This window comes from Parus major, chromosome 23, assembly GCF_001522545.3.
Source record: "Parus major isolate Abel chromosome 23, Parus_major1.1, whole genome shotgun sequence".
NCBI lineage: Eukaryota > Metazoa > Chordata > Aves > Passeriformes > Paridae > Parus > Parus major.
In genome coordinates, this window is record NC_031791.1 from 1,603,890 (window position 1) to 1,631,743 (window position 27,854).

At 55.4% G+C, this 27,854-nt stretch overlaps 1 protein-coding gene across 1 annotated transcript in view; it reads right to left on the reverse strand.

The window, feature by feature from the left end:
• The window catches only part of MACF1 (microtubule actin crosslinking factor 1), a 156,033-nt gene that overhangs the window by 32,453 nt on the left and 95,726 nt on the right, over nucleotides 1–27,854 (reverse strand). Inside the window, exons 52-60 of the mRNA XM_033519639.1 lie at nucleotides 27,354–27,373; nucleotides 26,783–27,278; nucleotides 24,732–26,203; nucleotides 6,703–6,864; nucleotides 6,131–6,301; nucleotides 3,900–4,066; nucleotides 2,149–2,308; nucleotides 1,412–1,738; nucleotides 670–754 (exon numbers count right to left, since the gene is read on the reverse strand). Of these exons, the coding sequence (XP_033375530.1) occupies nucleotides 670–754; nucleotides 1,412–1,738; nucleotides 2,149–2,308; nucleotides 3,900–4,066; nucleotides 6,131–6,301; nucleotides 6,703–6,864; nucleotides 24,732–26,203; nucleotides 26,783–27,278; nucleotides 27,354–27,373 (3,060 nt within the window). The remainder of the gene's footprint in view (nucleotides 1–669; nucleotides 755–1,411; nucleotides 1,739–2,148; nucleotides 2,309–3,899; nucleotides 4,067–6,130; nucleotides 6,302–6,702; nucleotides 6,865–24,731; nucleotides 26,204–26,782; nucleotides 27,279–27,353; nucleotides 27,374–27,854) is intronic.

Genomic DNA, 27,854 nt, shown 5'->3' on the forward strand with positions numbered 1-27,854 from the left:
TGGGATGGGATGGGAACTGGGATGGGATGGGATGGGAACTGGGATGGGATGAAAGTGAGCTACAAAGCCCAGCTTTGCCACAAGCCCCCAAACCACCCCAACTCCGTTCTCAGCGACGCGTCACAGCTCCAAGAAAAAACACAGAGCTGCCTGCCAAACCCTTTGTAATCACTCTTCCTGCTCCACAGCTCCCACAAGGACACAGGGCTGTACATCTGCTCCGAGCTCACCACATCTGAAGGAAACGCAGCGCCCCGACCCCTCTTCCCACTCACAAACATAAACTCACACCCACGTGGCAACAGCCACAACTGCTCAGTCTGGGAAAGCAGCATCAGCAGAGGGCTGGGGGTATTTTTAACCTCTTTTCCATGTGATTTAGCAGCTGGCTGCAGTGAGAAAAGCCTCCCTCAGCAGGGAGCATCCCCACAGCAGCAGTGGGAATCACCCGCTCCCCAAGCTGTGAGGCTGGGATTTTGGGACCGAGCAAATCCCGAGTTTGTGGCTTAGCATCCGAGCCTGGATGCAAACCAGCTACTCTGGGAGTTTCCAAAAGGAAGTGAAGACCTGAGGGAGAAAAGCCTCCACCCAACAGAGCATGGACTTTCCAAGGAAAAGCATGTGGAGGATGGATTCCCAGACCCCCCACATTTCCCAGAGCAGAGTTACCTGTGGTTTGCTTCAGCAGGGCTTGTCCATTTCTAATGGCTTGGTCCACGTTCTTCTTCCTGTTCACAATTTCCTCATTCAGAGCCTGAGGAAAAAGGTAAATTTGGGTTATCCTGCTGCAGGATGTGTCCCACCAGCCAGAGATGCTATGGAGGGCATGAACTTCCCTACCGAGCACAGGCAGGGTGGAGAACCCATCTGAAACCTGTCCACTCATCCTGCTATGGCAATTATTGGGATTTTTGGGACTCACAGGCCTAAATCTCAGAGCAAACCCAACCCAGCCCATTGGATCTGTGTCTCCCAAGGACTCACTCTTGTATTAGAACCTCACTCTTGAAAAAGAGCCTGCACAGCCCCAGGGAGCGGAAGCAGAGACTTCCTCGGTGGCCAGCCCAGCTCCAAAAACCCACCAGGCTTTTCCAGCTCTCACTTTTGGAAACAGCATCCAGCTGTCTGAAGGCACAGGGTGGCCAAGCTGGCTCAGACACTGTTCACAAATCAAACCATCTGAAGCTCCCCCGCCTCAAGAAACCCATTTTTGTGGAGGGAGGGGGCAACAATTGTTGTTCGTAACACATAAAACCTCTTCACACTCCTCTCCAAGCCTTGGAGAGACCCAGCAGCAGAATGAGCTCCGTAAAATTCAAGCCAGGCCCATCAACTTAAACAAAACCAGATAAAAACAAACAACACAAACATGGAAGAGAGAGGGGAAAAAACAAAACAAAACAGAAAATACCAGCTGGTCTGCATGCTGCTTCTGCAGGACGTCCCGTTTGTAATCCTTTATGGACACTGAGCCCAGCTTGTCCTCCACCTCAGCCAGCCAGTTGAGCACTTCCACCTCCTCCTCCCCAAAAATCCTGGCGTTGGCCAGAGCCTGGTCCAGCAGTGCTGCCTTGCGGCCGCACCGCTCCCGGACCTCGCCGTAGCGGCTCTGCAGAGCCTCTAATTTCTCTGCCAGCAGCCTCTGCTCGGCGGCACAGCTCAGGGAGGACAGCGACTGCCCGACCCCCAGCGCCCCAGACACGTCGGCAGCGTGGCTCTCTATCTCCTCCTGGAGAGCCTGGATGGTGGAGGGCAGAATGGACAACAGAAAAGGGAGGGAAATGATGAGTGGAGAATGAGGAAAATAAAAGAACGCAACGTAAAAAAAAGGGGGAACATAACTAAAAAAATGGAGGAGACACAAAAGCCAAACTGAAATTAAAAGGAAACACATGGATGGGAATGGGTTGGTTTTTTTTCTTCTATCCAAATCTGCTGGGACGTGTAAGGACATCAGTTTAATGTTTTCAGTTTAATGTTTACCCACGCTGGTGGGTCAGGGCTTGCAGCCTCCTCTGCACATTAAACAGCCTGGATAACTCCTCCAGTCCTTGTTTGTGCCAAAAACTCCTCTGCTTGTGGTGGAAACAACCCCTGGAACGGGACCTGGCTGCAACCACCTCCATCCTGTCCCTGCACAGCTCGTACCTTGTGGCGGCTGATCTGCTGCTGGATTTTGGCAGTCTGGGTGCCAATGGGCTCAGAGTTGGCCAGTTTCTTCTCTGTCACCGACAGCCACTCGGACACGGGCTCCGTGGTTTCGTGGAACTGCTTTGCCAGCACCAAGATATCCTCCAGCTGCTTCTGCCTGTGAAAAGAATGGTGGAATCAGAAGGAAATGCTGGTTCCAGGCCAGGCTGGGTGGGACCCCGAGCTGCTGGAAGGTGGGGGTTGGAATAAGGTGGGTTTTTAACACAAGAAGTGTTTTTAAGGTCCCCTCCAAGCAAAACCGGTCTGTGATTCTTTGAGTCAGTGAAAACACTGAGGAGCAGCTCCCAGGAGGCAGCTGCAGGTATTTGGAAGAAGGAAGCACAGCAGCTCTGTTCAGAGCAAGGTGAGACACCATTGTCAGCCAAGCTGCAATGGCAAAGACAAAAATCAACGTGGAGGAACTGCAAAATAAGCTTTTCCTTCAGCTGTGCCCTCAGGATCCAGTTTATCACCCTGGAAAGGTGGCAGAAGGGCTTCCCCATTTTCATGAAGGAGTTGGAGATGGAAAGGACCTTGAAGATCATTTAGTTCCTTCTCCTTTTTTATCCATCCCTATCACTGACTTGAAGATCCCTCAACTCTTGGTCTTTCAGAGCTTCTGGCTGAAGACAATCCTGGATGGACAGTCCAGCTTGTTGGCAATGGTTAAAAACATGGACAAGGGTCCAAGCTGGCCCTCAGAAGTGACCTCATAACCTCAAACATCAGCTTAGGTAGAAATAAGTAACTCATAAACAAGATTCTGGCAGCATAAAGGTGTCAACAGGATGTTGCTAAACGTTAAACCTTACAGGAATAAAAATAACATCCCTCCCCTGCAGGGAAATTATTTAATCTCAGCTCTTCCCTGCCATTGTAAACCACTGCTATCAGCATCAGCTCCCAGCCAGCCTTTGATTCCTCGTGTTTTCCAGCTGTTTCCACGTTTCCAGGATGTATCTGCACCCAAATCTCCGCCAGATAACCCAGTGCCGTCACCCCGGGCTCCGGGGCACCGCGGCTCGTGGGATGAGCTGGTCCCAGTGCCCCTCAGCTGGGAGCTGCCCTTCCCTGCCCAGTGCTCCCAGTGCTCCCAGTGCTCCCAGAGCTCCCAGAGCTCCCAGTGCTCCCAGTGCCCCTCACCTGGGAGCTGCCCTTCCCAGTGCTCCCAGTGCTCCCAGTGCTCCCAGAGCTCCCAGTGCTCCCAGTGCTCCCAGTGCTCCCAGTGCTCCCACTGCCCCTCACCTGGCACCTGCCCTTCCCAGAGCTCCCAGTGCTCCCAGTGCTCCCAGTGCTCCCAGAGCTCCCAGTTCCCCTCACCTGGGAGCTGCCCTGCCCAGTGCTCCCAGTGCTCCCAGTGCTCCCAGTGCTCCCAGAGCTCCCAGTGCCCCTCACCTGGGAGCTGCCCTTCCCAGTGCTCCCAGAGCTCCCAGTGCTCCCAGTGCTCCCAGAGCTCCCAGTGCTCCCAGTGCCCCTCACCTGGGAGCTGCCCTGCCCTGCCCTTCCCAGTGCTCCCAGTGCTCCCAGAGCTCCCAGTGCTCCCAGTGCTCCCAGTGCCCCTCACCTGGCACCTGCCCTGCCCAGTGCTCCCAGTGCTCCCAGTGCTCCCAGAGCTCCCAGAGCTCCCAGTGCTCCCAGTGGCCCTCACCTGGCAGCTGCCCTGCCCAGCAGCCCTTCCCAGTGCTCCCAGTGCTCCCAGTGGCCCTCACCTGGCAGCTGCCCTGCCCAGCAGCCCTTCCCAGCGCCGTGCCAGGCTCTCCAGCTGCCCCACGATCTTGTCCCGATCCGCGGGCTCGGCCGACTGCGCGATCCTGTCTCCCTCCGCCTGGATCATCTCCACCGTGGCTTTGCGATCGTCCAGGAGGCGCTGGAGCAGCTTGGGGGAGGCAAAGGAAGGGGGAAGTTACCAGATTGGGGTGGCAGAACCAAATCCAGCCCTTGGAGGGGTCAGATCTCTAATTGTGGCTCAGAACTACTGTCAGCACTGGGCTGAGACCAGCCCAGCCCAGGATGATGGCTCTGCCTTCAAAACCAGTTCAAAAAAATATGGAGTTGTATTATATTACATTATAATAATCACTTTGATTTGGGCAGCCCTGAAGTGATTAGGCAGCTGGACAGGGTGACCATTGTGGGTCACATCCAACTGAACTTTCATTTTATCTATTCTATTCTAATTCTAATTCTAATTCTAATTCTAATTCTAATTCTAATTCTATTCTATTCTATTCTATTCTATTCTATTCTATTCTATTCTATTCCATTCCATTCCCATTCCCATTCCCATTCCCATCCCATCCCATCCTATTCCCATCCCATTCCATCCCATTCCATCCCATCCCATTCCATTCCCATTCCATCCCATTCCTATTCCATCCCATCCCATTCTCATTCCATCCCATTCCATTCGCATTCCATTCCCATTCCATTCCCATCCTATTCCCATCCCCATTCCATTCCATCCCATTCCCATTCCATCCTATTCCCATTCCATTCCCAGTCCATCCCATCCCATTCCATTCCATCCCATTCCATCCCATCCCATTCCATTCCATCCCATTCCATCCCATCCCATTCCCATTCCATCCTATTCCCATCCCATCCCATCCCATCCCATCCCATCCCATTCCCATTCCTATTCCATTCCATTCCATTCCCATTTTCCCCTTTCCTTTCCCTTTTCTCTTTCCCCTTTCCTTTCCTTTTCCCTGCCCCCTTCCCTCTTTTAACACTACTCGAGATCAAAACCACTTCTGTGCCAGAAGAGTTTTCCGAGCCTTCCCCACCAACCCCCTCCAGCTTATCAAGTTTTTTAACTTCCACTTGAAGCACATTTCCTCTTCCAACCTCCACACATCAGACCAAGCTTGGGTGAGAATTCATTTCTAAAATATTTCCCCACGACCCCACTCGACCTCCCCTCCTCGCGCTGCAGGGGCAGGCGCCGACCCCGGGCTGTTATCTCAGCAAACAGCGGCACACCTCGGGGCTGCTGCTCACACTTTGGAACATTCCCTTTGTCCAGACACCCAAACCAGGCCCTGCAGCACCAGCAGCTCGCTCCTGACGCAGCAGAATCACCAGCACAGAGCAGAACTCAGGGCTGGGGGAAACACTCAGTGGCTGATTCAAGAGGGACAAGGAAGGGACGCGGTGATTTCGGCGATGGAGATGGTTTGTTGGAGTCTGAGATACAGAGTGTTTCTAATACTTTGTTATAGGATTCAAAAAAACCACTGAATTTCATATGACATGAAATTCATGAGCATGTTTTCATGGTGATACATGAGAACAAATGCTAAAGTTAGATAAGAAAAGTGTAAATGTGTAGATTAGAAAGTTTCTTGAATCACTGGGTGAATGGGTTGAGGTTTAGAGTTTAAGGTGGTTTAGAGAGCAAAAGACAAGATGGAGGATTTAGGGTGTTGTCTCTTGTCCTTCTTCTTTCTTCTTCATGTTCTTTCCTAGGGGTTTTTGGGTAGTAGTGAGTGATTGGGTAGAAAATGCCCCAGTGCAGCACAAAGGTGTTGGGTCATTGAGTCACTAATAAAAATAATTTAGCTGGCATCTGTTAATTGGGTAAATGGACATATAAAAGACCTTGAAGAAGATCTTTGTTGGCCATTTTACCCTTTTCTATCATAGTGCACACAGCTCCTTGTACCTTGTAATGCTGATAAGAAAAAATAAACAACTGAGACCGAACGAGAGAAAAAACTCGCCTCCCTCTCATCAATCTTCAGTTCAAAGGGAAAAAGAACCCAAATCCAAAAGTCCATTAACGAGACAATGGTTGAGCATGGCCAAACCGTTCATTCCATTGGGATGTGAGGAACTGAGATCCACCAGGAGAGCAGCACAGACATTTCAGCTGGACCCTCAAAATATTTTCTGGTTGTTCTGAGCTCCCCTCCCACGGAGCCACCCAGTGCTCGCTCACCTTCTGCTCCTGGATCTGGGCTTTCACCACCTTGTACTCGGCGGAGGGAGGTTTCTGGTTGGAGATGAGCTCCTCGGTGTCTGCCAGCCAGCTCAGCAGAGGCTCCAGAGCATCCTGGAACTTCCCGCAGTGCAACAGAGCCTCCTGCAGCTGGGCCACTCGCTGGGCCACCTGCACCCCAAAAAACAACCCCACTGCAGCGTCAGGCACCGGCATCAGAGCCTCAGCTCACTGCCCGTGATCCCCTCCTTCCCCCAGAGCCCCAAACGTACACTTTCCTCCAAATTACTAACTGAAATGGATTTTTAATCTGTCCTGCTTCTGAACCTTTGAGCAGAACCAAAGAATTCTCTCTCAGCTTTGCTTGAGTTCTGTTAGAACAACACATGATAATTGATAATTGATGGAATCAACACACGATAACTGATGGAATCGGCTTCGTGAACGACTTGTTCAAAAAGGAATTATTTGCAACAGATACAAGATCTTTGCGCTTTTTCCAAAAATTTGAGATAAATAAGGTTTTTATACTTCTGAGGGAAAGCAGGGACAGCCCTTCCCCACGCTCCCACCTTCTTGTTGAGGGTGTTCCAGCGGGTGTTGATTTCTTCCATGTCGTGCTCCAGCCCTTGGACGTCACAGTTTTTCCCGGCGCTTTGGATGAGTCCCTGACCAACTCCATTGACCTGCTGCAGCTTCAGCTGGAGGGGATCCACTTGCTCCTTCTGGAATTGCTGTGGGTGGAAAAAGTGGGAGAGAAAAGGTGATTTAAAGGCTGTGGGCTGCTCTTCCAGCTGCTCAAGTCTTTCCGTGGATACAACAGGGTTTCTCCTCTAGGGAGGATGTGGTAGCCACTTGCACTGATTTTATTGGAATTGTGCAAGTTTGTCTAAACCCCTCCCTTGCCTTGACCCAGTGACACAGATGTCACAGGAATCTGCTGCTGTGGAGGGTCTATCCACACCCTCCTCTGGTTTTAAATGGGTAAATCTCATTTTTCCAAGCACTGGAGTGAGGTAAAAAGAGAAAACCGAAGAATAAGTGAGAGCATCGGCTCCGACTCGCCATCAGATTGGGAAATAACGCTGCTGGGGAAAAAACCCCAAGCAATTCTCACAGTGGAGCTATTGAGAACGGAGACCTGACATCATATGAGTTTTGTTAACCACGAAATTACAGGCAGCGAGAAGCTCGCTGGATTTCGAAAGACAAAGGCAATAGGCAATTAATGTGCGAGTCGTTTACCACGGATTTGGCACGGTCCTGCCTGGGAATCCTGTGGGGAAAAGCTTTCTAAACCAAAAAAGATTTGATAGGGAAGGGGGAGGAGAGCGAATGAAGCTCCCCATTGTCAGGAGAGGCAGCAGGGAGAATCCTGTTTCTCCGGAGGAGATAAATGCTCTTTATCAGAGCTGGGGATCTGCTGGAACCACGCGCTGCCCGTGCACTGTCCCTGCAGCAGCCCCAAGGGACAAACCCTGCCTGTCCCCACAGCAAACAGCCCAAAATGAGGGAGCAGACTCCTGGCTCTCCCTGCTCCCCTGGCCCCATGGGTGGGAGAGGAGCTGTTGGCCCTGTCACGGTGTTTTCCCCTTGGGAAGCAGAGGGGATGGCAGCCAGCCTCCTGCTCCCTGTGCCAGACATTGCCCACACTCAAAAAATTCCCACTTGGATGCAAGATCTCCCCCAGCAGAGCAGCGGCTCGTGGAGGACACGGCTCTCTGTGGCTGGAGAAGCACAAAACAAAACGCCATAAAAACCCCAAAATCCCCCAAAACGCACGGGCACAGCTCCCAGCCCCAACAAGAGGTGCTGCTTTGACTTTCCCTGCCTCGTTTCTAAAGGAAAAAAAACAACTTTTCCCCAGCAGAGCTCAGCAAGGGAAGGGCAGGGAGGTCCCTCCAGGACACGAGCGAAGGGTGAGCTGGCAGACACTGTCCAGAGCTGTTTGCTGATGGAGAATTCTGCCACACTCAGAAGAAATAAATGGGGACTTGGAATCACTGATTCCCGGGCTGCTCTCCTCTTACTGTTTATATATGGAGCTGCTGGGTGGAAGAGCCAAACCCACAAAAGGATCAGGCTGATAAGCCTGGCATGCCAGGCTGGTCTGAAGCTCTCCCTGTGCTGCAAAACAAACTCCAAAGGAGTCAAGCAGGGAGGGGAGCCCTGTGGAAAAGCCTGGATGATCCAGCCTGGGGTACCTGCCACACAGGTATCAGCCAGCCCTGAGGAGCCTGGCAAAAATAACCCCAGCAAAGGCTGAGGGCGAGCGTGTCCAACACACTTGTTTTTCCTTTGCTCATAAAAAGATTCCAGCGATTTAGTTCATTAACCTCGCTGTGACTCAGCTTGGGAACAAATGTTTAACGACTCCCCTTGGCCATGGAGCGAGGTGTCCTGCCCTGGGGAAGAGCTGGACAGACATTTTGGGAGAGCAGAAGGACATCTGCTCCACCACACCTCCTCCTCCTCCTCACCCCCCAAAAAAAGCTTCCCGAAGCATCCCCTCGCTTTCTGCTTCCCTCATCTCCCTTAGCTGCTGGATGTGGAATTGCAGGAAGCATCCCCAGCAATGCTCAGAGCAAGGGCAAGGCTTGTGGGGTTCACAATCAGAGGTGCTGGACCTAAAATAAGGATTCCCCCTGAGGAATTTTAAGCAATAGACAATTAAGGCGAGGACCCAATGGTTTTTTCCTCACCCAGGTCCTCTCTGGGTGTCCCAGCCCGTGCTCACATGGACCCCCCATGTGAAACCAGCCCTCCAAATGCGTATCTCAAAGGGGTGGTGCAGCCCAAAGGATGAGTAATTGCCACCAAATCGGGATTTTTGGTGCTGACTAACTTCTGATGTCTCCTTAGTGATATTTCTCCTAATCCAGATGGCAGGAAATCAGCGCTGGGCTGTGGGAACTCCAGCAGTGAGGTGTCTCCAAGGCAAGAGCCACGAGCACCACAAAATCCCCAAACACCAGAGGGAACCTGAGCCCCTTCCCAGACACTTTCTGAGCCTCAGAATGCTCACAGAAAAAAAAAAAGCCAACTACAGACGGCGATGACTGCACGGGACAGGAATTGCTTGCACTTGATTCGTTTTACAGGTTTCTCTTTCCTGATACATTTTCTGCTTCAAAGATGGGAACTCCCTGCCAGGAGCAAGAGAGAAGGTTTTTCTCAAGTCCGTGATTTCCATCTGAGTGACCAAAATGTACTTTTAATAAGCCAAAAAAAGTAAGTCAACATTTCAGGTCATCGAGCAGTGAGAATCTTTTTCCTCCCTTACTTACACAACAATCACACAATTCCACCCCCCCCTCCACCAAAAACTTTTTTGCCTGCCAAATTCGAGCCGATCTCAGGGAGGAGAAGGCAGTTTGGAAGCTCAGATCGTGCGTTACTGAGTGGGCTCCCACCTCCCACCCACCCCTGGAGTGCAAAATAAAGCGATTTCTGCGCCCGAAGCCACGGCTGCGGGAGCCCCAGCAACAAATACCTCGTTATCTGGAACGAATCCATCTGGGAGAGCAGGGGGCCCTTCTGCCAGGAGAGCGGCACCGAGGGGTCCCCCCGTGCCCGATGCCCCCTCTCCCTCGCTGGGGCGCGGGGAAAGGGCACCCCCAAAGCTGCGGGGACGGAGGGGCCCCCTCAACACAGCCCTGGGGAGGGTTTGTGCCCTGGGTGCTGCGGCAAAGGGCGTCCCCAGCAGCTCTGGGGTGGGGGGACCCTCTGGGAGGGGTGAGAAGGCACCGGGGGGACCCTCCCAAGCTGCTGCCCCCGCTGTGGCTGCGCTGGCCACGGGGTCCTCCTCCAAAGCCGCCCCTTGGGCGGGCAGGTGCTCCAGGATGGGCGGCACAAGCACGATGGAAAAGTCGTCTGCATCCCCCGAGGCCACCACCAGCGGCCCGGGGTCACCACCGAGGTCCCCGGCAGCGGGTGCTGGTGGTGGCACAGTGGCAACAGGCACGTCAGCAAAGGGTGGTGGGGCTTCCAGAAGCTCCTCCACCATCAAGGGCATGGCAGTGGTGGATCCCGGAGGGTCCTCAGCATCCGTGGTAGGATCCCCGGTGGCTGGTGGCATCCCCTGAGCCTGGAGCTCCAGGACAGCCACATCTCCTGGTGAGAGTGGGTGGGCTGGAGCAGAAAGCTCCCCAAAATCCCATGGGATGGCAGGCCCTGCAATGGACAATGTGTCTTCGGGGGCGGCTGGGCTGGCAGGACACGGGACCTCCCAGCTGGGGGCAAACAACAAGTCCACATCTCCCGGCTGCAGGATGGCTGCTGGTGTCCCCCCGTGTGTGACAGCCACAGGACACCCCTCTGTGTGGGCAGCCCCTTCCAGAGACAGGCCACGGCCCAGGGAAACCATTTCCCACGGGAGGTCCTCAACAGGCACTGGGAATGTTGTCAGAGCCTTGGAGCCTGGCTCTGATGCAGAGCCAGCGTGGAAAGGAAGCAGAGAACCACAGCAAGCATCCCCACTCTCTGTGGGATGAGTCCAGCCCTCAGCTCCACTCCCTGATCCCAAATCTGTGGCTTCATCCTCAGAAACCGGTTCTGGGACATCCCAGTTGGCAACCTCAGTCCTTCCAGGCAGAAGGTGATGGGTCCTGAATGGATCCCTGCCCTCAGCACCAGCCTGGCTGTGCCACGTGGGCGACCCCAGCTCCTCCATCGCTGTGTCCGGAGCTGGGGGCTGGCAGGGGGGCACTGGGCCAGCACAGGTCCCCTCCAGAAGCAAGTCCTGGTTATCTTCAGCCCACCCCACTGGAGCGCTGGGGTACCCATCTCCCCCCAGGCCAGCAGCTGGATGTGCCCCTGTGCCAGGACATGGCATCCCACCAGCCACAAACTCCACAAGTGGGTCAGCATCCACCTCCCCCTGCAGCACCGGGGAGCACTCCAGGAGAGACCCCGACCCTGCCATGGCCACGGGGCTGGGGGAGGCCCCTCCGTCCGAGTCCGTTGGGGTGACAGCCAAGGTGTCCCTTTCTGAGAAGGGCTCTGTCAAGGGCTCCAGCATGCTCAGCACCTGGGAGCTGCAGGTGACATCAAAGTCCTCCAGATCCGACACAACGGCCGAGTCCGAGGCGCTGATATCCAGGGGGGCCCTGTGCTGACCCCCTTCAACCACCAACCCGGCCAGCTTGGCCGAATCTGGGTCCAGCCCCTCCGAGTCCATTGGGGACATCTGAACCTCCAGGCAGCTGGGGACAGCTCCATCACCCCCGTCCTCATTCAGGCACTGCTCCTCCAGCTCCAGGAACATCTGCACTGAGTCCGTGTCGGACAGCTCGGGGCCCGTGGGGGTGGTTGAGTGCCCCAGAACTGGAGCAAAGTCCTCAGCCCCACATTGAACAGCAGCATCCTCCCTGCAGCAGCCGCTGCCACCACCCCCTGGGGACGTGCAGGACCCGGAGGTCCCCGGGCTGGGGGCAGAGCCATCCTCTGGAGCAGCGGACTGTTCCCTTTCTTCAGAAATATCTGCCAAGCAACAGCTCCTCTTCTCCTCTGCCACCAGAACAGCCTTTCCTCTCTCTGACAGCGTCGCCTCCTCCCACTCCTCCATCATCACCCAGCGCTCGTCCTCCTCAAATCTCAGCTCAGACTCCGTTTTCTCCCTGAGATTGGAGGTGATGAGAATATCCAGTCCCGTATCCAGCAGCTCCTCACTAAGGCACGGAGAGAGGTTGACGTTCTCCACCGTAGAGTCGGACTCGGAGGCCTCCAGGGTCTCCTGGTGCCCATCATTGAAGTTTCCCCTGATGAAATTCTTCCTGGCTCGTGGCCAGGTGGCACTGGGGAGCCGGCGGGCCCTGGCCAGGTCCCTGGCGCGGCTGTCCCCGGCGTTCAGCAGGGCCTGGCGCTCATCCCGGGGCCCGCCGTAGCCATCCACGCTGAACTGCTTGGCCACCAGAGCCTCTGCCGTGCCAGACGACTTGGAGACGTGCTCCAAGGTGAGAGACTCCGACATGGGCTCGCCGGGGTCGGGCTGGCCCGGCTGCTCGGCCAGCATGGCACTGGAATCCCGCTTATCCCGCAGGGAAGGGTTGGAAGCGCCCACCTCCGACACCTCGCTCAGCGAAGCGCCCATCCTTTCCGCAAACTCGGTGAAGTTGGGCGGCATGAAGGACTTCCAGGAGCGCCGGTTGACGTTCTCCTTCTTCTCGGGGTTCGGCCGCCTCTTTGGCGGAGCCGGCGCCGGCTTGGAGACGTCGCTGCTGAGCTTCAGCTGGTCGAAGATGACCCTCTCATCCAGCTTCTTGGGTTCCGGCGGCCTGGACTCGAAGACGTTGGCAGCTCCCAGAGTCCCGTTGCTGGATATGGTGCTGCCATCCCCCTTGCCGAGGGTGCTCTTGGAGAGCTGGTTGAGCTTCGATCCCTGATCGATCTGCTCGTTAATTCTCATCGTGTCGTATATGGATCTCTGGGGCACGTAGCAATCCTCTATATAACCATCCTCATCCTCGCCCTTCCCCAGGCAAGTGCGGTTCTGCCGTAAACAGTCTGGCCGGCTTAGTGGTTTGCCCATACTCTCGTCCTTAGGGATGACGGGACCACCACGGCAACCTTTCGCCCGCCACGGCAGGAAGCATCACACACGGCCAGCAGGTCCCAAACCCGCCAGGGGGGCAGCCTCAAATCCCAAAGTGACCCTACAGGGACGGGGATGGGGACCGGCAGCCTGCCCAGCGATCCCGAGCGGTGAAACAACCCATCTCATCCCCCCCCGTCCCCCTAAATAACCCCATCCATCAGCGGATCCTCCAAAATCCAACAGCTCCGGTAAAATATCCCAAGCCACAGGAACGGTGGAAGAGTTTGAAGCTCTTCAATTATCCCGTCCGTCCTTCTTTACTAACAAAGGCACTGCTTGTCCCGGCCGCTCCCGGCTGGCAGTGGCGAGCGGCTCCGCGCGTTTTCTGCCCAGCTCCGAGCGCCGTGGAAGTCCAGCTGCTCCGAATTAGCCTCTCCCCCCGACTCTCGTGTTTTCATTTGAACTGAGCTTGTCAGCGGATATTCGTACAACTTTAAACACAGGAAGTTCTTCATTCAGGGCAAACTCGGAGGTTTCCTGTCTCAAAAACATGATGGCATTGTCGCTGCCGTCACCTCGCCCGGTGCCACCGGCGCTGGCAGAACCCCCAAAATCCGGCCGGTGGTGGCGGCGCGGCCGCGGAGTCCGGCGGTGGAGGAAGGTTGCTGGGTCTTCTCTTTTTTTTTTTTTTCCGCTTTCTCCCCAGGAAAAAAAAAATTGGCTATAAAACGCATCCAAAAATGGCAAAGGGACGGAGCGGGATGGAATCCCCTGAGTTGCCTCCGGGAGCCGACGGGGGGGACGCGGAGCAGCCGCGGCTGGAGGCGGCTATTGCCGCTGCTGCTGCTGCTTCTTCTTCTTCCTCCTCCTCCTCCTCCTCCTGCTGCTGCTGCTGCTGCTGCCGGCCCCGCTCGCACTAACTTTCCCGGCGGCCGGTGTCGGGCTGCGGCGGCTCCGTGCCACCGGGCGGCCCGGCCATAGCGGGGCGGGGGGCGGCGGGGCCGGTACCGGCGGCGATGCGGGGCGAACCGGGGCTGGGGGGGGTCACTCACACACCCCCGGGACCGCCCTCCCGTTCCCCTTCCCCGCCGCTTTCGCCCCTTTTGTGCGCGGCTCAGCGGCCGGGCCGGGGGCGGGGGGCTCCGCGCCGCCCCCGCGGGCAGCCCCCGGCCGGCGCGGCGGGATGCATGGCCGCTGCCTTCCTCCTCCTCCTCCTCCTCCTCCTCCTGTTCCTGCTCGTCCTCCTGCTCCCTGCCGCCGCCGCCCGCTCTCCTTCCCGCCGGCGGAACAAAAGGCCGAGCCGCACAGGCCGCCGCACGCCCCGGCCCCGCCGCCGCCGCCAGCACCGGCTCCCGCGGAGCTCCAGCCCCGGCGGAGGGCGGGGGGACGCGGGGGCGGGCGGGGGGCGGCGCCGCGGGGCGGAGCGGCAGGGCCGGGGCCGCCCCCTCCCCGAGCTCCGCCGTGCCTCCCGCACCCCCCCGCACCGACCCCCCCAGCGGCCCCGGGAACCGGGGGGGAGCGGAGCGCGACCCGGCTGCGGAACGGGGGGGGATGCTCGGTGGCAGCGCGGGGGTGGTCCCCGCCCGCCCCGCCGGGGATGGCCCCTCCTCCGGGGGGAGGCGGCAGCCCCCGACAAAGAGCAGCAACGCCCTGGCTCGGCGGCGGCTCCGGCTCCGGCTCCCACCGCCACCGGCCCCGCTCCCCCGGCCCTTTGTCCGCTGTTCCCCGAGCCGGAGCTGCGAGCGCGGTGGGGACCCCCGCACACATCGGGTCTCCCTGCTCCTCACGGCCGCCCTCGCACAAAGAACCGAGTTTGGAAATCACCGAAGAAACCCACCCGGAACACCCCCAAAGTACCAATTCTGCCTTCCCCCATCGCTCTGCCAAAAAGCCACCCGCAACTTGCCACCGCTCCCCATGAGCACTGCAGGCTCTTTTCCTAAAAACCGTGATTTTTACAGCTCCAGCTCTAGGGTAGCACCCTGCTCCTCCCATCCTGAGTCCTGTCACCCTCTTTTCCTCCCCCAAAACCCCTGGGTTTAAGAGATGGGGAGCACTGGAAGTGGGGAGGGAGGCAGCCCGGGCGCGTGAATCACCGCTGCGAAGTGATGCTGAGGGAAGTCACAGACTTGGGAGAGAAAACAGGAGGGTTGGGAACAGCCTCCACGCATCTCCAGGCAACAACCCGCCCCACCAGCCACCCGGCCTGCTACTTTGGGATGAATTATGGCATCGGGATAAAAATACAAGGTGTTTAATACAGAAAAACGTGCAGCATTGCGCTCCAAAAGCACCAGCACCGGGAGAATTGGGCCTCGGTCTGCGCTTTGCTGCACCACAGCTTCATCAAAAGCCTTCCCACCTGGCCATGGTGAGCCACAGCCAAGGAAGATGAGATCCCAAATATTTTTTGATGCGCTGCCATCCTGAAAACACCGAGGTTTTGCCAAGGTCTTGGTGTGGTGTGGTGGGAGCCCGGCTTCCACATCCCCAAGCTCTCCGACCCTTCGCCCCCATGTCCCGGCACTGACTGCTCATGGAGCAGCTCCAGCACCACATTCCCAAAGCTTGTTTTGCTCCCAGAGAGATGGGAATGAGTATTTTGTGGAAGGGAAGGCTTCGGGGGCAATATTAAATGGTCCCAAGTGCTCCTCAGATGGAGATTTTTGCCCAGTGGGAAACCTTTGGGACACCTTTTTTCCCACCATTAAATAAAACCAAGGAAAAGAGCGGCAATGAGGGAGCAGGGATCTGTGGGGGGATTCCAAACATCCCCCAGCAGCCCCTTTACCCATCCAGGGCGTGTCCCCTCCATGTCCCCCCATGGACAGACAGCTGGACATTCAGCCCTGCAGCCTCCTCCAGCCCTCTGCCAACACCTCCAGAGCGTCCCAACGCCTGGACTTTTCCCCTTGGCGGGGGACACCGCAGCTCCTGGTGGCTGGTATTAATCCAGAGCAGCTGAAACAACAAGAGGACAGCGGTGCTGTGCCACCACCTTGGCCTGGAGCTGGTGGAGCTGCACCGTTACCGCTCCGGGGCCCCTCCGCCAGGAATCCCAGGCATCTGGGCTGGGGCGAGGAGGTTTTTTTGTTCCACTGCGAAGAAGGAACGATCTCTCTCTCTCTCTCTCCTCTCTCTCTCTCCTCTCTCTCGACGTGGAGCTGCCCCGTTTCACAGCCAGAAATTCTTTTCCCATTTCCTCACCAAGTCACGTGCCGGGAGCGAGCCGAGTCTTCCTCCAACACATTCCCCCCACCACCAATTTCTGAAACCATTAGGGCAACACTGGCCAGGGACGAAAGCCAGTTGGAAACCTGCTGTGCCTGGCCCAAAGATCCCAGCCACGGCTCTTGCAGGTTCCCCTAATCACGGCTTTAGGCCTCCAAGTGCCACCCCAGCGATGGGGACAGGAGCCAAGCAGTGCTGGCAGGGTTTAGCTTGAGCTTTGTGCTGGTGCAAGGGATGGACGTGGAAGGACATGAACGTTCTGTCTGATTTTTGTCCTTTTGGGTGTTTCTAAGTGACCACCAAGACCCCTCATTTGGCTTTTGCTCAGTCCCCAAACCTGCCAGGAACAGCTCCTGTTACCCAACCAAGATCTGGACCCCACTCCAGGCCACATCCTGCAGACAAAACCCACCCAGAGGCTTTCCCAAGACCTTCTCCAAGTAGGGGCATCCCCATTTGTCTCCTGAACCTGCTGGTTTCAAGTTTTCCTCATGTGGCCACCAGCCCTGGGGCGTGGGGACACGGCTGTCCCTGTCCTGGGCTGATGTCACCCTGTTTACAGCTGTGCCACATCCTGCCACCGCTGCTGCCACTGTCTCCATGGCACAGCACAGTTTGGAATCCAGTGTATTTTTAGTTTTCCTTTACTGCATCTCAGCAGCTGGAAGCAAGGGACCTGTGTTATGTGCTGGGCAGGAGAGCTCAGAGGCAGCTCAGGATCGCTGATGGGACAGGTCATTAATGAGATCAGGGTACAACCAAGGGTCTTCTTTGACCTCAAACCTTCTTTAAACTTCGCCTTGGTGCCCTTCTGCCTTGGGAGTGCCGGGTGGATGGAGGAGAGCTCCTGGCAGGTCTTGCTGACCATGGCATAAAATCACACAACAGTTTGTGTTGGAAGGACAGGAAAACTCATCTTGTCCCACCCTTTGGACACTTTCCACTTGAGCAGGCTGCTCCAGCCTGGCCTGGAGGGATGGGGAAGCCACAGCCTCTCTGGACAGCCCCGTTCCCCGTGTCCGACACCGTGTGGGTCACCGTGTCCCCCACATCTGACTCCACAAGTGCCACCCCTGGCCTGGGACACTGTGCCACGTCCAAGCAAGGCAGAGTGGATAACCCCAAGTGCCTCCAGCCCAACAGAAGGACTGAGGGCGCATTTCACCCTCCCTCAGACGCTGCAATAGAAGCACAAAGCCAAATCAAGCGCACGCAAAATCTCCCTTAGAAACGGCGCTTTAGGTTGAGCTGGGATTTTTAGCAGAGGATTCATGTTTTTTAAAGCCTTTCCTGCGCTTGTCAGAAGGTCAGAGGGACTTCTTTCTTTCCCTCTTGCTCTCCTCCTCACTCATTCCTTTTCCCAAATCTCATTGCCATGATCCAGGCAGGAGCACTGGGGTTATTCCCACCCCGCTGTGCTGCTCTGGGTGCTCCCTTATCCCTTTGGCTGACTCCAAACCTGACATCAGGGCCCTGCCACCACTCAATCCCTCCTCAAATCCTCGGGATGCAGGGAGCCAGCACATCTTTAAATCAGCCATTTGGAGCCTGTTCATTCAGGGCTCTCCACAGGGCTGTGGGAGGAAACCTCGCCAAGTTCCATGGGGGTCTGCACCTCCACGGGGAAAGTTTTAGGAAGAGGTTAAAACCCAAACTCCCAGAGAAACCTCCTGCACTTTAGATGCAGTGGGAGCTGTGAAAAAAAAATAATTAAAAAAATTAAATGAATTTTGTTCTTCCAAGAGTGCAGGAGCTGCACCGCAGCGCTTTCACTGCAAGGCAGCTAATCTAGATGTTGGTATAAATAATTCTCCCGAACGAAGGCTGGAGCCCACGTCTTACAGCAGTGCTCAGGCACAGCCCCACGGCACTCAGCGTTCCCATGGAGCCCCATCCTCCTGCACAGAGCGCCCCAAAACTCCCCTGGCAGCAGTCTGAGATGGGACTGGGAGACAAGAAGGGTAGAGCCACGTGCCGGGGCCCTGGTGGCCAGGAGGTGGAAGCTGCTGAAATGTTCATTTTTGTCCTCAGCTGCTCCGTTTCCCTGCAAATTGAGGCACCCTGGGCTCTCCGGGCATCCCCACTGCCCAGGCACTGCAGAGGGGCACAACAGGTGATTGATGAACTGCTCTGAGGCTCTTTAGGAAGTGAGCTAAGTGTGTTATCATCCTGAGAATCCTCTGGATGGGAGACATCTAAACCACTCCTCCAGCAGGAGAATTGGCAATTGTTCCCGAAAGGCTGCAGTGATTGATCCAAGCCTGAGTCCTTCCCTGCCTGCTCCAGCCCCAGTGGCCACCGTCCCTCCCTTCCCAAGCCTGGCTTGGATGCTGTGGTGACATCCCCATGGCTCTCCTCTCCCTCCTCTGCTCAGCAGACAAAAACCTTCCCCATCTCCTCCTCCCTCGGATCCTCAGCTCCCCTGGTCTTATGCAAAGCCGGTATTTTTAGTATCTCCTGGAAACGTTGAGAGGTGTCATCACCACCAGCTAACGAGTGCTCCGGAGAGAGGACATTCCTCCAGCCATCTCCCCCGGGCTCAGCCCTGCCAGGGTCACCAAAGCATCTGCAAGTGGGTGGCTTTTGGAGCACTGACCCACGGCAGCTCCTGAAAGGCACCATTTGATCACAGCCCGATTGTTTCACGGTCAAGAGAAGAAAAGGGAAGGAGGGGAAAAGCAAAAAAAAAAAAAAGCAAAAAAAAAAAAGCTTCTCTACGATTTGGTCGATCTCAGCAACTCTTGGCTTAATTCACTCTTGTTCTCGGGATCAGGGGAGCGCCTGTGCCTCTGCTGACACGTCAAGGTCAAAGCCCACCCGTGCTTTGCTGATGAACCAGCACACCGGCAGCGCTCCCTCCGGGAAGGAGGAGCTCCAGGGGTACACTGGCTCTTCCCTCAGAGCTAAAATCCACTCCCAAGGAGCCAGGAGGCTGCCAGGGCTCCTCTTGTGCGAGCACAGGATGGCCAGGTTGGAAACACACCCAGCCCTGGATCTGCAGCTTGGGTCACTCTGCCCTGCCAGGTGACAGCCCTGGCACCCGGCACAGCCCGTGCTTGTCTCCCCCCTTTTATCATCCCCTTCCCCAGCGAGGGGAGATGGTGCCTTTAAGGCAGCTTAACAGCTGCCAGAGAGGAGGCATTTCTGCCTGTGCTGCTGATGCTGAAAATACAAGCCAGAGATACTTTAAGTAGGTCTGGAAAGCGTTCAACGAGAAGACACCGTCACGCAGCCTGTCCCCGCTCCCAGCCCAGTCCCACCCAGCTGCTCCCAGCCCCACGACTGTCGGGAGCCGCACGCATTCCTCCGGGGGCACAGAAGGGTTAAAAATACCCCTGGGCCAGGCTGGGGCACAGCAAGTGGCAGAGTGTCCCTTCCCTGCCACATCCCGTTCTCAGAAAGCCACCTCCCCTTGCCCACCTGCCGGGGGCTTGGCTGTTGGATGGGGTGTGGAGTGGCCCAAAAAAGCCACCCTGGAGGCGTGGGCTGGCTGCTGGAGCATTGCCTGGGTGACCACTTGTCCTGGCTGAGGGTGGCTTGTCCTGCTGCCTCCAGAAATGAAGGCTCTGGGTGTCCATGCTTTGGTGTCAATACCTGGTGCCATCAGCACGTGGAGTCACTCCTGCCCTCCCAGCCCAGCCCTGCAATCCCAAAAGGGGATGATGCTTTTCCTCTCTGCCCTTATCAGGAGGGTTGGAATGAGATGATCTTTAAGGTGCCTTCCAACCCAAACTGTTCTCTGATCTCCAAGAGCAGCTCTGCAGTGGCAGAGCTTATCAGTCCCAGGGAGAACCACGGAATTATTAAGGTTGGAAAAGACCCTCAAGATCACCCTACAAAGGAAGGTCACAAAATGCCCCTTGTGCACCCAGGGACCACCGAGGAGCACAAGCTGCAAACCTGAACGGGCTGAAACTTCTGGGGAGAAACCCAAACTTCGATCCTCCTGCAAAACATCCTGGGTGAAAACACTGCAGGACAGCCGTGTCCCCATCCCTCCCTGCCTCTGGCATCAGTGGCTTATGCAGGGGACATGATGAGGTGACACCAGTGGCAGCCCCCTCTCCAAAAGCATCCCCCTCAGGCAGTGACACCTGGGAGAAGGCCAGGGACACTGGCTGGTGGCACCTCTCTGAGTCAGCTCCCTGCTGGAAAGGTTGGGGGAACTACGAGTCATAAATAAAGCGCTGAGAGGAGCTGACATTCCCCAGGCAGGACCTGGAGCAGGGTCACACAGCAGCACTGGCATGGCCAGATGAGTAATTCTGGGCCTCACTCCCTGCATCACCACTCCTGGGATTTTTTCCCTGATTTTTGTTTTTTAATTGAAGCAGACAAAGAAGGGTGCTGGAGGCACAACGGCCGACCTGACCTACTCTAAAATAAAGCAGTGAGGCTTCAGTTATTGCTGTCTAGGGATTCTCCCTCCCCCCTCTTCATCATCCAGCATTAAACCTTTATTGGTGTGACACAGCACTGCTGGAGTTCACCACATCCAGCAACTCCAGTTCCCAAAAACCTCCCCAAAAGCGCCAGGAGGAGAGGCAGCACCCCAAAACCCCTTCCCTCCGCCACCTTGGCAAAACCATCACCCAACCCAAGGCTGGATGGAGGGGACCCCCCTCCTGCTCCTCCCTCATCTCCAGGGTGGGGTTTAATTAACTCTGGAAGCGAGATCCTGGATAAACAGCCCGGCTGTGCCAGCTGCAGCAGGTCCTGGCTCGCCACATTCCTGCGCCGTGCCCGCCGAGCTCAGCTGTGGTGACAGCAGGAGCCACCAGCCCACGGTGTCCAGCCAAGCACAGACACGTCACCAGGTGTCCCAAAGTGATGGTGACAGCTTGGTTCTGTCAGGTTTGGTGGGTTTTTTTCCTTGGATTTTGGAGGATTCCTGCAGAAATCCCTTCTCGGAAGGGACGCAGCGCTGGTCCTGCTCTCATCTTCCTCACGGGGACAAAGTGTCCCCAGCAAGGCAAAGCACCCTGGCACCACACAGCTGAGATCCTTGGCTGGAGGAAATCCCACAGATGCTACGGCTGCCCCATCCCTGCAAGAGCTCAAGGACTGGAGTTTGGAGCAACCTGGGGGAGTGGGAGGTGTCCCTGTGCCTTCTCACCCAAACCATTCCATGATTCCATGACTGGGGAGGCAGCAGGATCCTTCACTCCTGAGCACTGAGAGGCAGAGAACACCCCAGGCCAGCTGACCCAGGGCTGAGTGTTAACACTCTTCCTCCTGGGTGAAATGTGACGTTAAAAGCTCATCCAAAAACACCAAATCCAAGAGGGTCCCAGCTCCAACACCAAGCACAAGCCACGCTTTGAAACCCAAGTTCAAAATCCACTGTGTAAAAGATAAACAAAAGCCAGGCTTGCTCAGCCAGGAGCTACTCCAGCACAGGTGCCTCCCAAAAAACACCCAAGAATTGGATTCCTCAGCTCTGTGGCTGATGGGAGCTCTCTGGCCACACCTGGGGCTCTCTGGCACCTCTGCTCCCAGCCAGAAAACCTCACCTCTGCCTCTTCAGCGTGGAAAGGAGGATGAGCCACTTGCACTGAGCAGCACAAGCCTTAATCCATTAATTTCACCCTTTTTGGGGTGATCAGGGTGGTCCAGCTGATCAGAGGCTGCTGATGATGGAGACAGAGCAATGCAGAAACCTCCTATGCCTTCATGTGAGTGACACCCCCTCCCCACCATCTGCACCTGGGGAATCATTTCCCTAGGGAATTCTGCTGTTTGCCAAACTGAATCCACAGAGCTGGTATGTTTAGAAACATCTCAACTGTAGATCATTTGATTCCAGTCATTAAAATTTAATATTAGAGTAAGCTTTGAGAAACATGAGCTGACAGCAGAGACAGTGGAGGGGGAAGAAGTGCCCCAGCCTGGAAACTCCTCAGAGCAGCTCTTGCTGGTGCCTGGCACTTGTCCTTCGTGCTGAAGAGCCCAGCTTGGCTGTGTGAGGCTCAGCTCAGAGATTCTCCCCACTTTTAGCACCTTTTTACACAAAAAAGAGGCTGCTCAGAGAGGCAGCAAGGGAACAAGAAGCACTTGGGTTAAACTGGAGATCAGGAGTTAAAGATGAGGTTCCTTTCCTCTGGCAGCTTAACATGAGCTAAACCCAATTTCTTTTTTATTTCTTCTGTGGCACAGCTGGATCCGAAGCGACCCATGGGGATGTCCATATAAGCACAGGCTCCAAACCACAGAAATGCCTTTCAGCTGCACTTGATCTCACCAGAAAACTCAGGCCTGAATTCGATGACCCCTTAAAGCCTCCTCCAGATGGGATTTCTTACAATCCTGCTACAACCAGTGGGTCCCTGCCTGTTTTTCCCACCCTCCCTGAACTCCAGCTCCACCCTGGATCATTGTCCCGGCTCCCTGATGGAGCTGGTCCCCAAAATCGCATCCGAAGCAAAACCCCTCCTGCAAACAAAGCTTCCCCCTGAGCACAATCCAACAGCTGCTTCCCAGCCTCCTGCCTCGGAGGAACCCAGCCAGGAGGAAAACTTACAGCAGGAGAGGGCTCATCCATCCCAAAGCCAGGATTAGTCCCTCTGTGACCCAGGAAAGGGGCTGGGGGGGGAGAGAGGAAATGCACAAATGGCAGTTTTCCAAAAGTTAAGGAGGTTGTGGCCTTTTGGGGAAAGAAAAGGGAAAAGAAAAATAGATGGGAAGCTTCAAATATGAGCTGCCTCCAAAGTCATCCGTTCCCAGCCTCCACCAGAGCCTTCAATGCATCTTCCTTATTAAAATCCGGACACAATGAGTCCAGAAGTGCCCACCTTTGTCAGGGCTCCATTGGCAACTTGCCTGGAGCCCCCGGGGCCATGCCTAATTTGCATCTCATTTACACAGATGTTCATTAAAATTAATGCCTTAAGACATAATATCTGCCTGCATTTGAGCCTTCTGGACAGACAGAGCGTGGCTGCTCCCGGAGAGCCCCTGTCACCCCATCCGTCACCCCATCCGTCACCCCATCCGTCACCCCATCCGTCACCCCATCCCTCACCCCATCCTCCCCCCGGAGCACTGCCAGCACCAGGAGCTCCTCTGCTCCACCAGGACACTGGTTTGCAATCCAAGGAGGGCAAGAGTTGTTGTCTCAGAGAGAGAATTTATTGGGAAATAAAAGCCTGGCGCAAGCAAGAGGAGCCCCGCGGGCTCCCCGCAGAGCCAGGCTTCCCTCCAGCCCCTGCTGATGCCCTTCCACCAGCAGATCAGGCTCTGGGATTGTTTTTCCCTTGGACAGGACCAGAAGGAGAAGCTTTGCCAAGATCAGCTCTGCAACCTTTAGGATTTCTGCAAGAATCCCTGGGGATGAACGGGAGGAACGGAGGGAAGGAGGAACGGAGGAATGCTGCCCTAACCACGATTGCTCCATCCTCCACTCCTGCTTCTCCCCCATTTAATGAAATTACACAGCAAAACCTTCCCACCACTGCTGCAACTCTCACTTTCCCACCCAGCTGCTCCTCCTGGCCTCGGTGACTCTTGGTGAGGACACCTCAGACCCCCAAACCCCCCAGGCTCAGGTCACCTGTGCCTCAAAGTCTCATCCCCAAGGTCACTGAGCTCTGGACCACCTGCAAACCTCACGGTGGGTTCAGCTGCTCCTGCCCAGTCTGGGCTTTTTGTCATCATTCCTAGTGAGAGCTGCTCAGCCAGGAATAATCCCCTGTTCTGCAGGAAAGGTTCGCTGATTTTAAGGACTAAAAAAAAAAATCTCCTTTTTGGATATATTTATTCTGGAGTGTTTAATGACCAATTTAAATCTTTCATTGATATCAGCTCAAAGCAAACTGCCCAACACAAGCAACACCATCAGCTGAGGTTGAATTCCCATCAATACACTTCAGATCTGGTTTTTTTTGGATGGGCAAACCCCAAACCAGGAACACCTTGTCCTGGTGATGGTTTCACAGAGCTGTTCAAGCGGTGGAATGGGATCAATTAGCCATGAGATGAAAAGTAAATGGCTGTAAAAACTGCCTCTCCCTCCCACCCCACCATTAACACCAGGAAATGAGCAGCCAGATGTAAATCAACCCAATCATCAACTCCTGGGCACGTCAGGAGCAGAAGTTTCACGGCAAGAGAACTTCTAAGTTGTATTAATATAATTAATGTAGTGTAACAGCCTGATCCAACATCATAATTCTGTATAGAAATACATCAAACACACTCCAACCCTTCCCTCTCTCAAGTCTTGATGGTCTCCATCAGCTCCTTGCTGGAAATGTGAACAGCCCACACAAAACTTCACCTTGGTTTTATTTCCTGGGTGCACTCCTTGTCTCACAGTTTATCTGTGGCTCTTTTTGTACCCAAGGATCCCAAAACGTGATGTGTGTCCCAGACGGAGTGAACAACAAACAGCAGCAGTGGGCCAGGCAGAGCCAGACCCACAGGATGATCTGATGTGGACTAGACCCTCAAATGGTGCAAATTTCACAGCTCAGGTGGACTCAAACCCGTCCCTTCCTCTCCCAAAATCGAAATGCCGCCCACCTCTAGCAGCCCACGCGGTGCTGGCACGCCAACCTCACACATCACCAGGAGAACAGGGATTCTCCTGCCAGTCCCAGAATCTTTCCACACCTTTTCACCACCGACTATCAAGTCCACCAGCAGGATTTCACATCCTCCAGAGCAAGGATATTTCAGTGCAAACCCACTCACAATCACAGCAACAAATAACCGAGACGCCGCGGCTTGAAGCCCACAAAACCCAACAAACCCCACACCTTCCACAACGCCAAAAACCACTTTAAAAAAATAAAAAAACAAATAAAAAACCTCAAACAGTTAAGGAATCCAACTCACCTTGAAGTCTGCCAGCTGCTGGTTGATGGTTTCCACCTCTGTCCCCACCACCCACTGCAAGGCCTCGTTCTCCTCGGCCGCCGCCGTCATGTGGCTCAGCTCCTTCAGGCGGCCGTAGAAGTCCTCGACGCGCGCCAGCGTCGTCTCCACCTGCTCCTGCCGGTTCCTGCCCCTCTCCATCAGTTTGCTGCACTGCTTGTTCAGCGTCTCCAGCTCCCTCTTCAGCCCCAGCAGGTCGGGGCTGCCCTCGTCCTCCAGCATTTTCTTGCACTCGCTCTCGGAGGATTCGATGTCGCCCTTCAGGCGCTGGAGCTTGCCCAGGAAGGCGCGGACGTCCTCGGCCTGGGACTGGAGGCTGTCGGAGTCTCTCCCGATGGGGCCCATGCTGTCCAGCTCATCATCCAGATCTGCCAGCTGGGAGAACATCTCCCTCACCCTGCTGTTGAACTGGCCGATCCCTTCCAGCTTGTTTTCCATGAGAGCACAGCAATCGTTGACTTTCTGCTTCACGGCCCTGAAGTCCTGCTGAGCCACCTCGGCCTGGCTCAGGAGCTGGGAGCAGTCAGATCCGTCTGGAGCATCTTCTACCAGACCTTGAGTGAGGTTCTTCAGATAATCCACTTGTGGCTCCAGGGCCTGCAGCACCTCCTGCTGCGCCCTGAGCTTCTCCAAATTCTTGTTGCTGCAGGCTTGTGGCCCCAGGGCATCGTAGATCTCCAGCTGGTGCTTTGCCCCTTCCAGCTTCTTCTCGATGTTCTTGAAGCTCTCCTGGAACTCCTTGAGCCTCTGGGACATTTCCTCAATGGAGCCAGTCTTGGTTTGCAGCTCTTCTGTGATGGCATCCATCTTCTGGTTGATGCCGGCCTTCTCATCGCGGATGTCATCCTCGTCCGTTTGGGAGGCGTCGGTCAGGATGTCAGCAGCGCTGTTGAGCATCTCCAGCAGGGACCGGCGCTTCTCCACGTCACTCAGCATGGCCTTGGACCTCAGGAGAGTGGCCTCCAGCTGCACTGGATCCAGGGTTACCTCCAGCTCTGCCATCCTCGCCTTGCAGTCCTCCACCCAGGGCAGGAGATCGTCCGCGTGCCGCTGGTACTTCTGAGCTTTCTGCAGGCAGTCCTTGAGCTTGGAGTGTCTGTCAGCAGCCTGCTTGCTGAGCTCCTCCCAGTGTGTTTTCAGGCTGACCAGCTGGTTCTGCAGAGCGGTCTTCTCCTCCCCAGGCTGGACCGAAAGCAGCAAAGATTCTCCCTCGGCCACAATCATCTCGTAGGAGCCGCTGTGTTGGTTGAGGCTCTTCTGGAACTCTTCTTGCTCCTGGATTTGGCTCTGCAGCCTCTCCAGTTTAGCAGAAATGGGTTGGCTCTGGGCTTGCTGGCACCTTTTGTCATCCAGCCAGGTCCTGAGCTCATCAAACATGTGCTGGAACTGCTGGGAGCTGGCGAGCGCGGTCTGCAGTCGGTTCATCCGGTCGGCTGGAGTGGCAACCAGATTAGGAGGCGACAATTAAACTCAAATCAAATAAGCCAAGTGCAATTATTTAAAATCATCTCAGATGCACCAACTGCGTTTTGATTAACAGGAAAGAGCTTTCCATTGCATCACCAGCCCCTTTTTTGCTCACTGATTCATCAATTTCTGAAGTAGTAAGAGGCAGTGGTAACGCAGAAGGTCTCAGCTCTCCTGACCAGTCTCTAAATGTAACCCCTCAGAAAACAGAAGATGCACCCCAAGGTCAGAGGGTGGCTTTCTTCATGCCCCAATCTGAATTTAGGCTTTTTTTTCTCCAAGCACAGGCCACCCTGCTTGGTGAAGAGCCACGTCAGTGGGGCTGAACACCTCAGCTCCCTCTCCAGGCTCAGGTGTTTCTGGAGTTGGAACTTGGGTCCCATATAAAGCACCCATGAAGAACCCTATAAACTGACAAATGGTGCTTCCCCTATTAATTTTCTATTATTTTTTTATATTGTTATTTCTCCCAGTGATGGGAGAGCCCTTTGGCAATGAGCTTGACATCCCAGCATCTCTTAAACAAAACTCCTCCTCTATCTCACCTGCCAGATCTTCCAGCCCTTTGAGGGGAAGTGCCACTGTCTCCAGACGTTTCCTCAACTCATCTTTCAGGTACTGCTCCCCAATCAGGACAGAGAGGTCGTCACAGAGGGTCTGAGCCTCGGAGATCTCCTCCTCCAGCTGCTCCAGGTCCGAGCGGATCTCACTGGTCTCCTCCAGCTGCTGTTTGACAGCGTCAGGCTGGGTGCTGATGGCAGACTGGCTGCTCAGGCGCTGCCCAACAGCCTTCACCTTCTCTGAGAGGCCCTGGAGGAGCTCCTGGTACTGGGTGCTCTTTACTATGGCTTGGTCGATCTGGCTGGAGCGGGAGTTGAGGCGCTCCGTGAGCTCGGACCATTTCTGGTTGACCCCTTGGAGCTCATCCTGCACCTGGCTGGTGGATGGAGAAACATCTCCAGGGCCAGTCAGGATGCTCTGAGCTGCCTGGTTCAGCTGCTCGTGCTGCTGTCGGCGAGCTTCGAATTCCTTCAGCATAAACTGGAACAGAAATAAAATTAAAATGTTTGCATAAAAGTGACAGCTCCGAGTACACACAGTCAAAACAAAGCAGACCTCCAGGGGCTTTATCCAGCCTGTGGAATCAGCATGAACAGGCCCTGGGGTGGGACAGCAGTTGGGCTGGGTAGCCCAGGATTTACTGTGACCTTGGAAGTTAAAAAGCTGGGAGGGGTCTGCGACCCCAGGACTTTGTTCTCTCTCTTATTTGTTTTGTAATGCAGCACAAACCACTTAGATGAGATGAAAATCTAATTACCTCCACTGGGGCTTTTCTGCTCCATGATGTGGCTGGTTGGAGTCATGTTAGGATTTGGAAGCAGGAGGAATGGGAAGGCAGAGGGGCAGCATTAGCCAGCCCTGCAGAGCGTCAGCACCAGCCTTGTTTAAAGCAATTCCAGTCTCCAAGAGGGGCCAAGTGATTCAGTGCTGAGTCAATGCAGTGCGGGAAGGGAGCTGAGCACTGCACCCTTTCCGAGTTACTCACAGAGGTTTGGGCTCAGCGGGGTTTGGAGGACTTGGAAGAGGAGCCATGAGGTCTCTGAACACTCCCTGCAC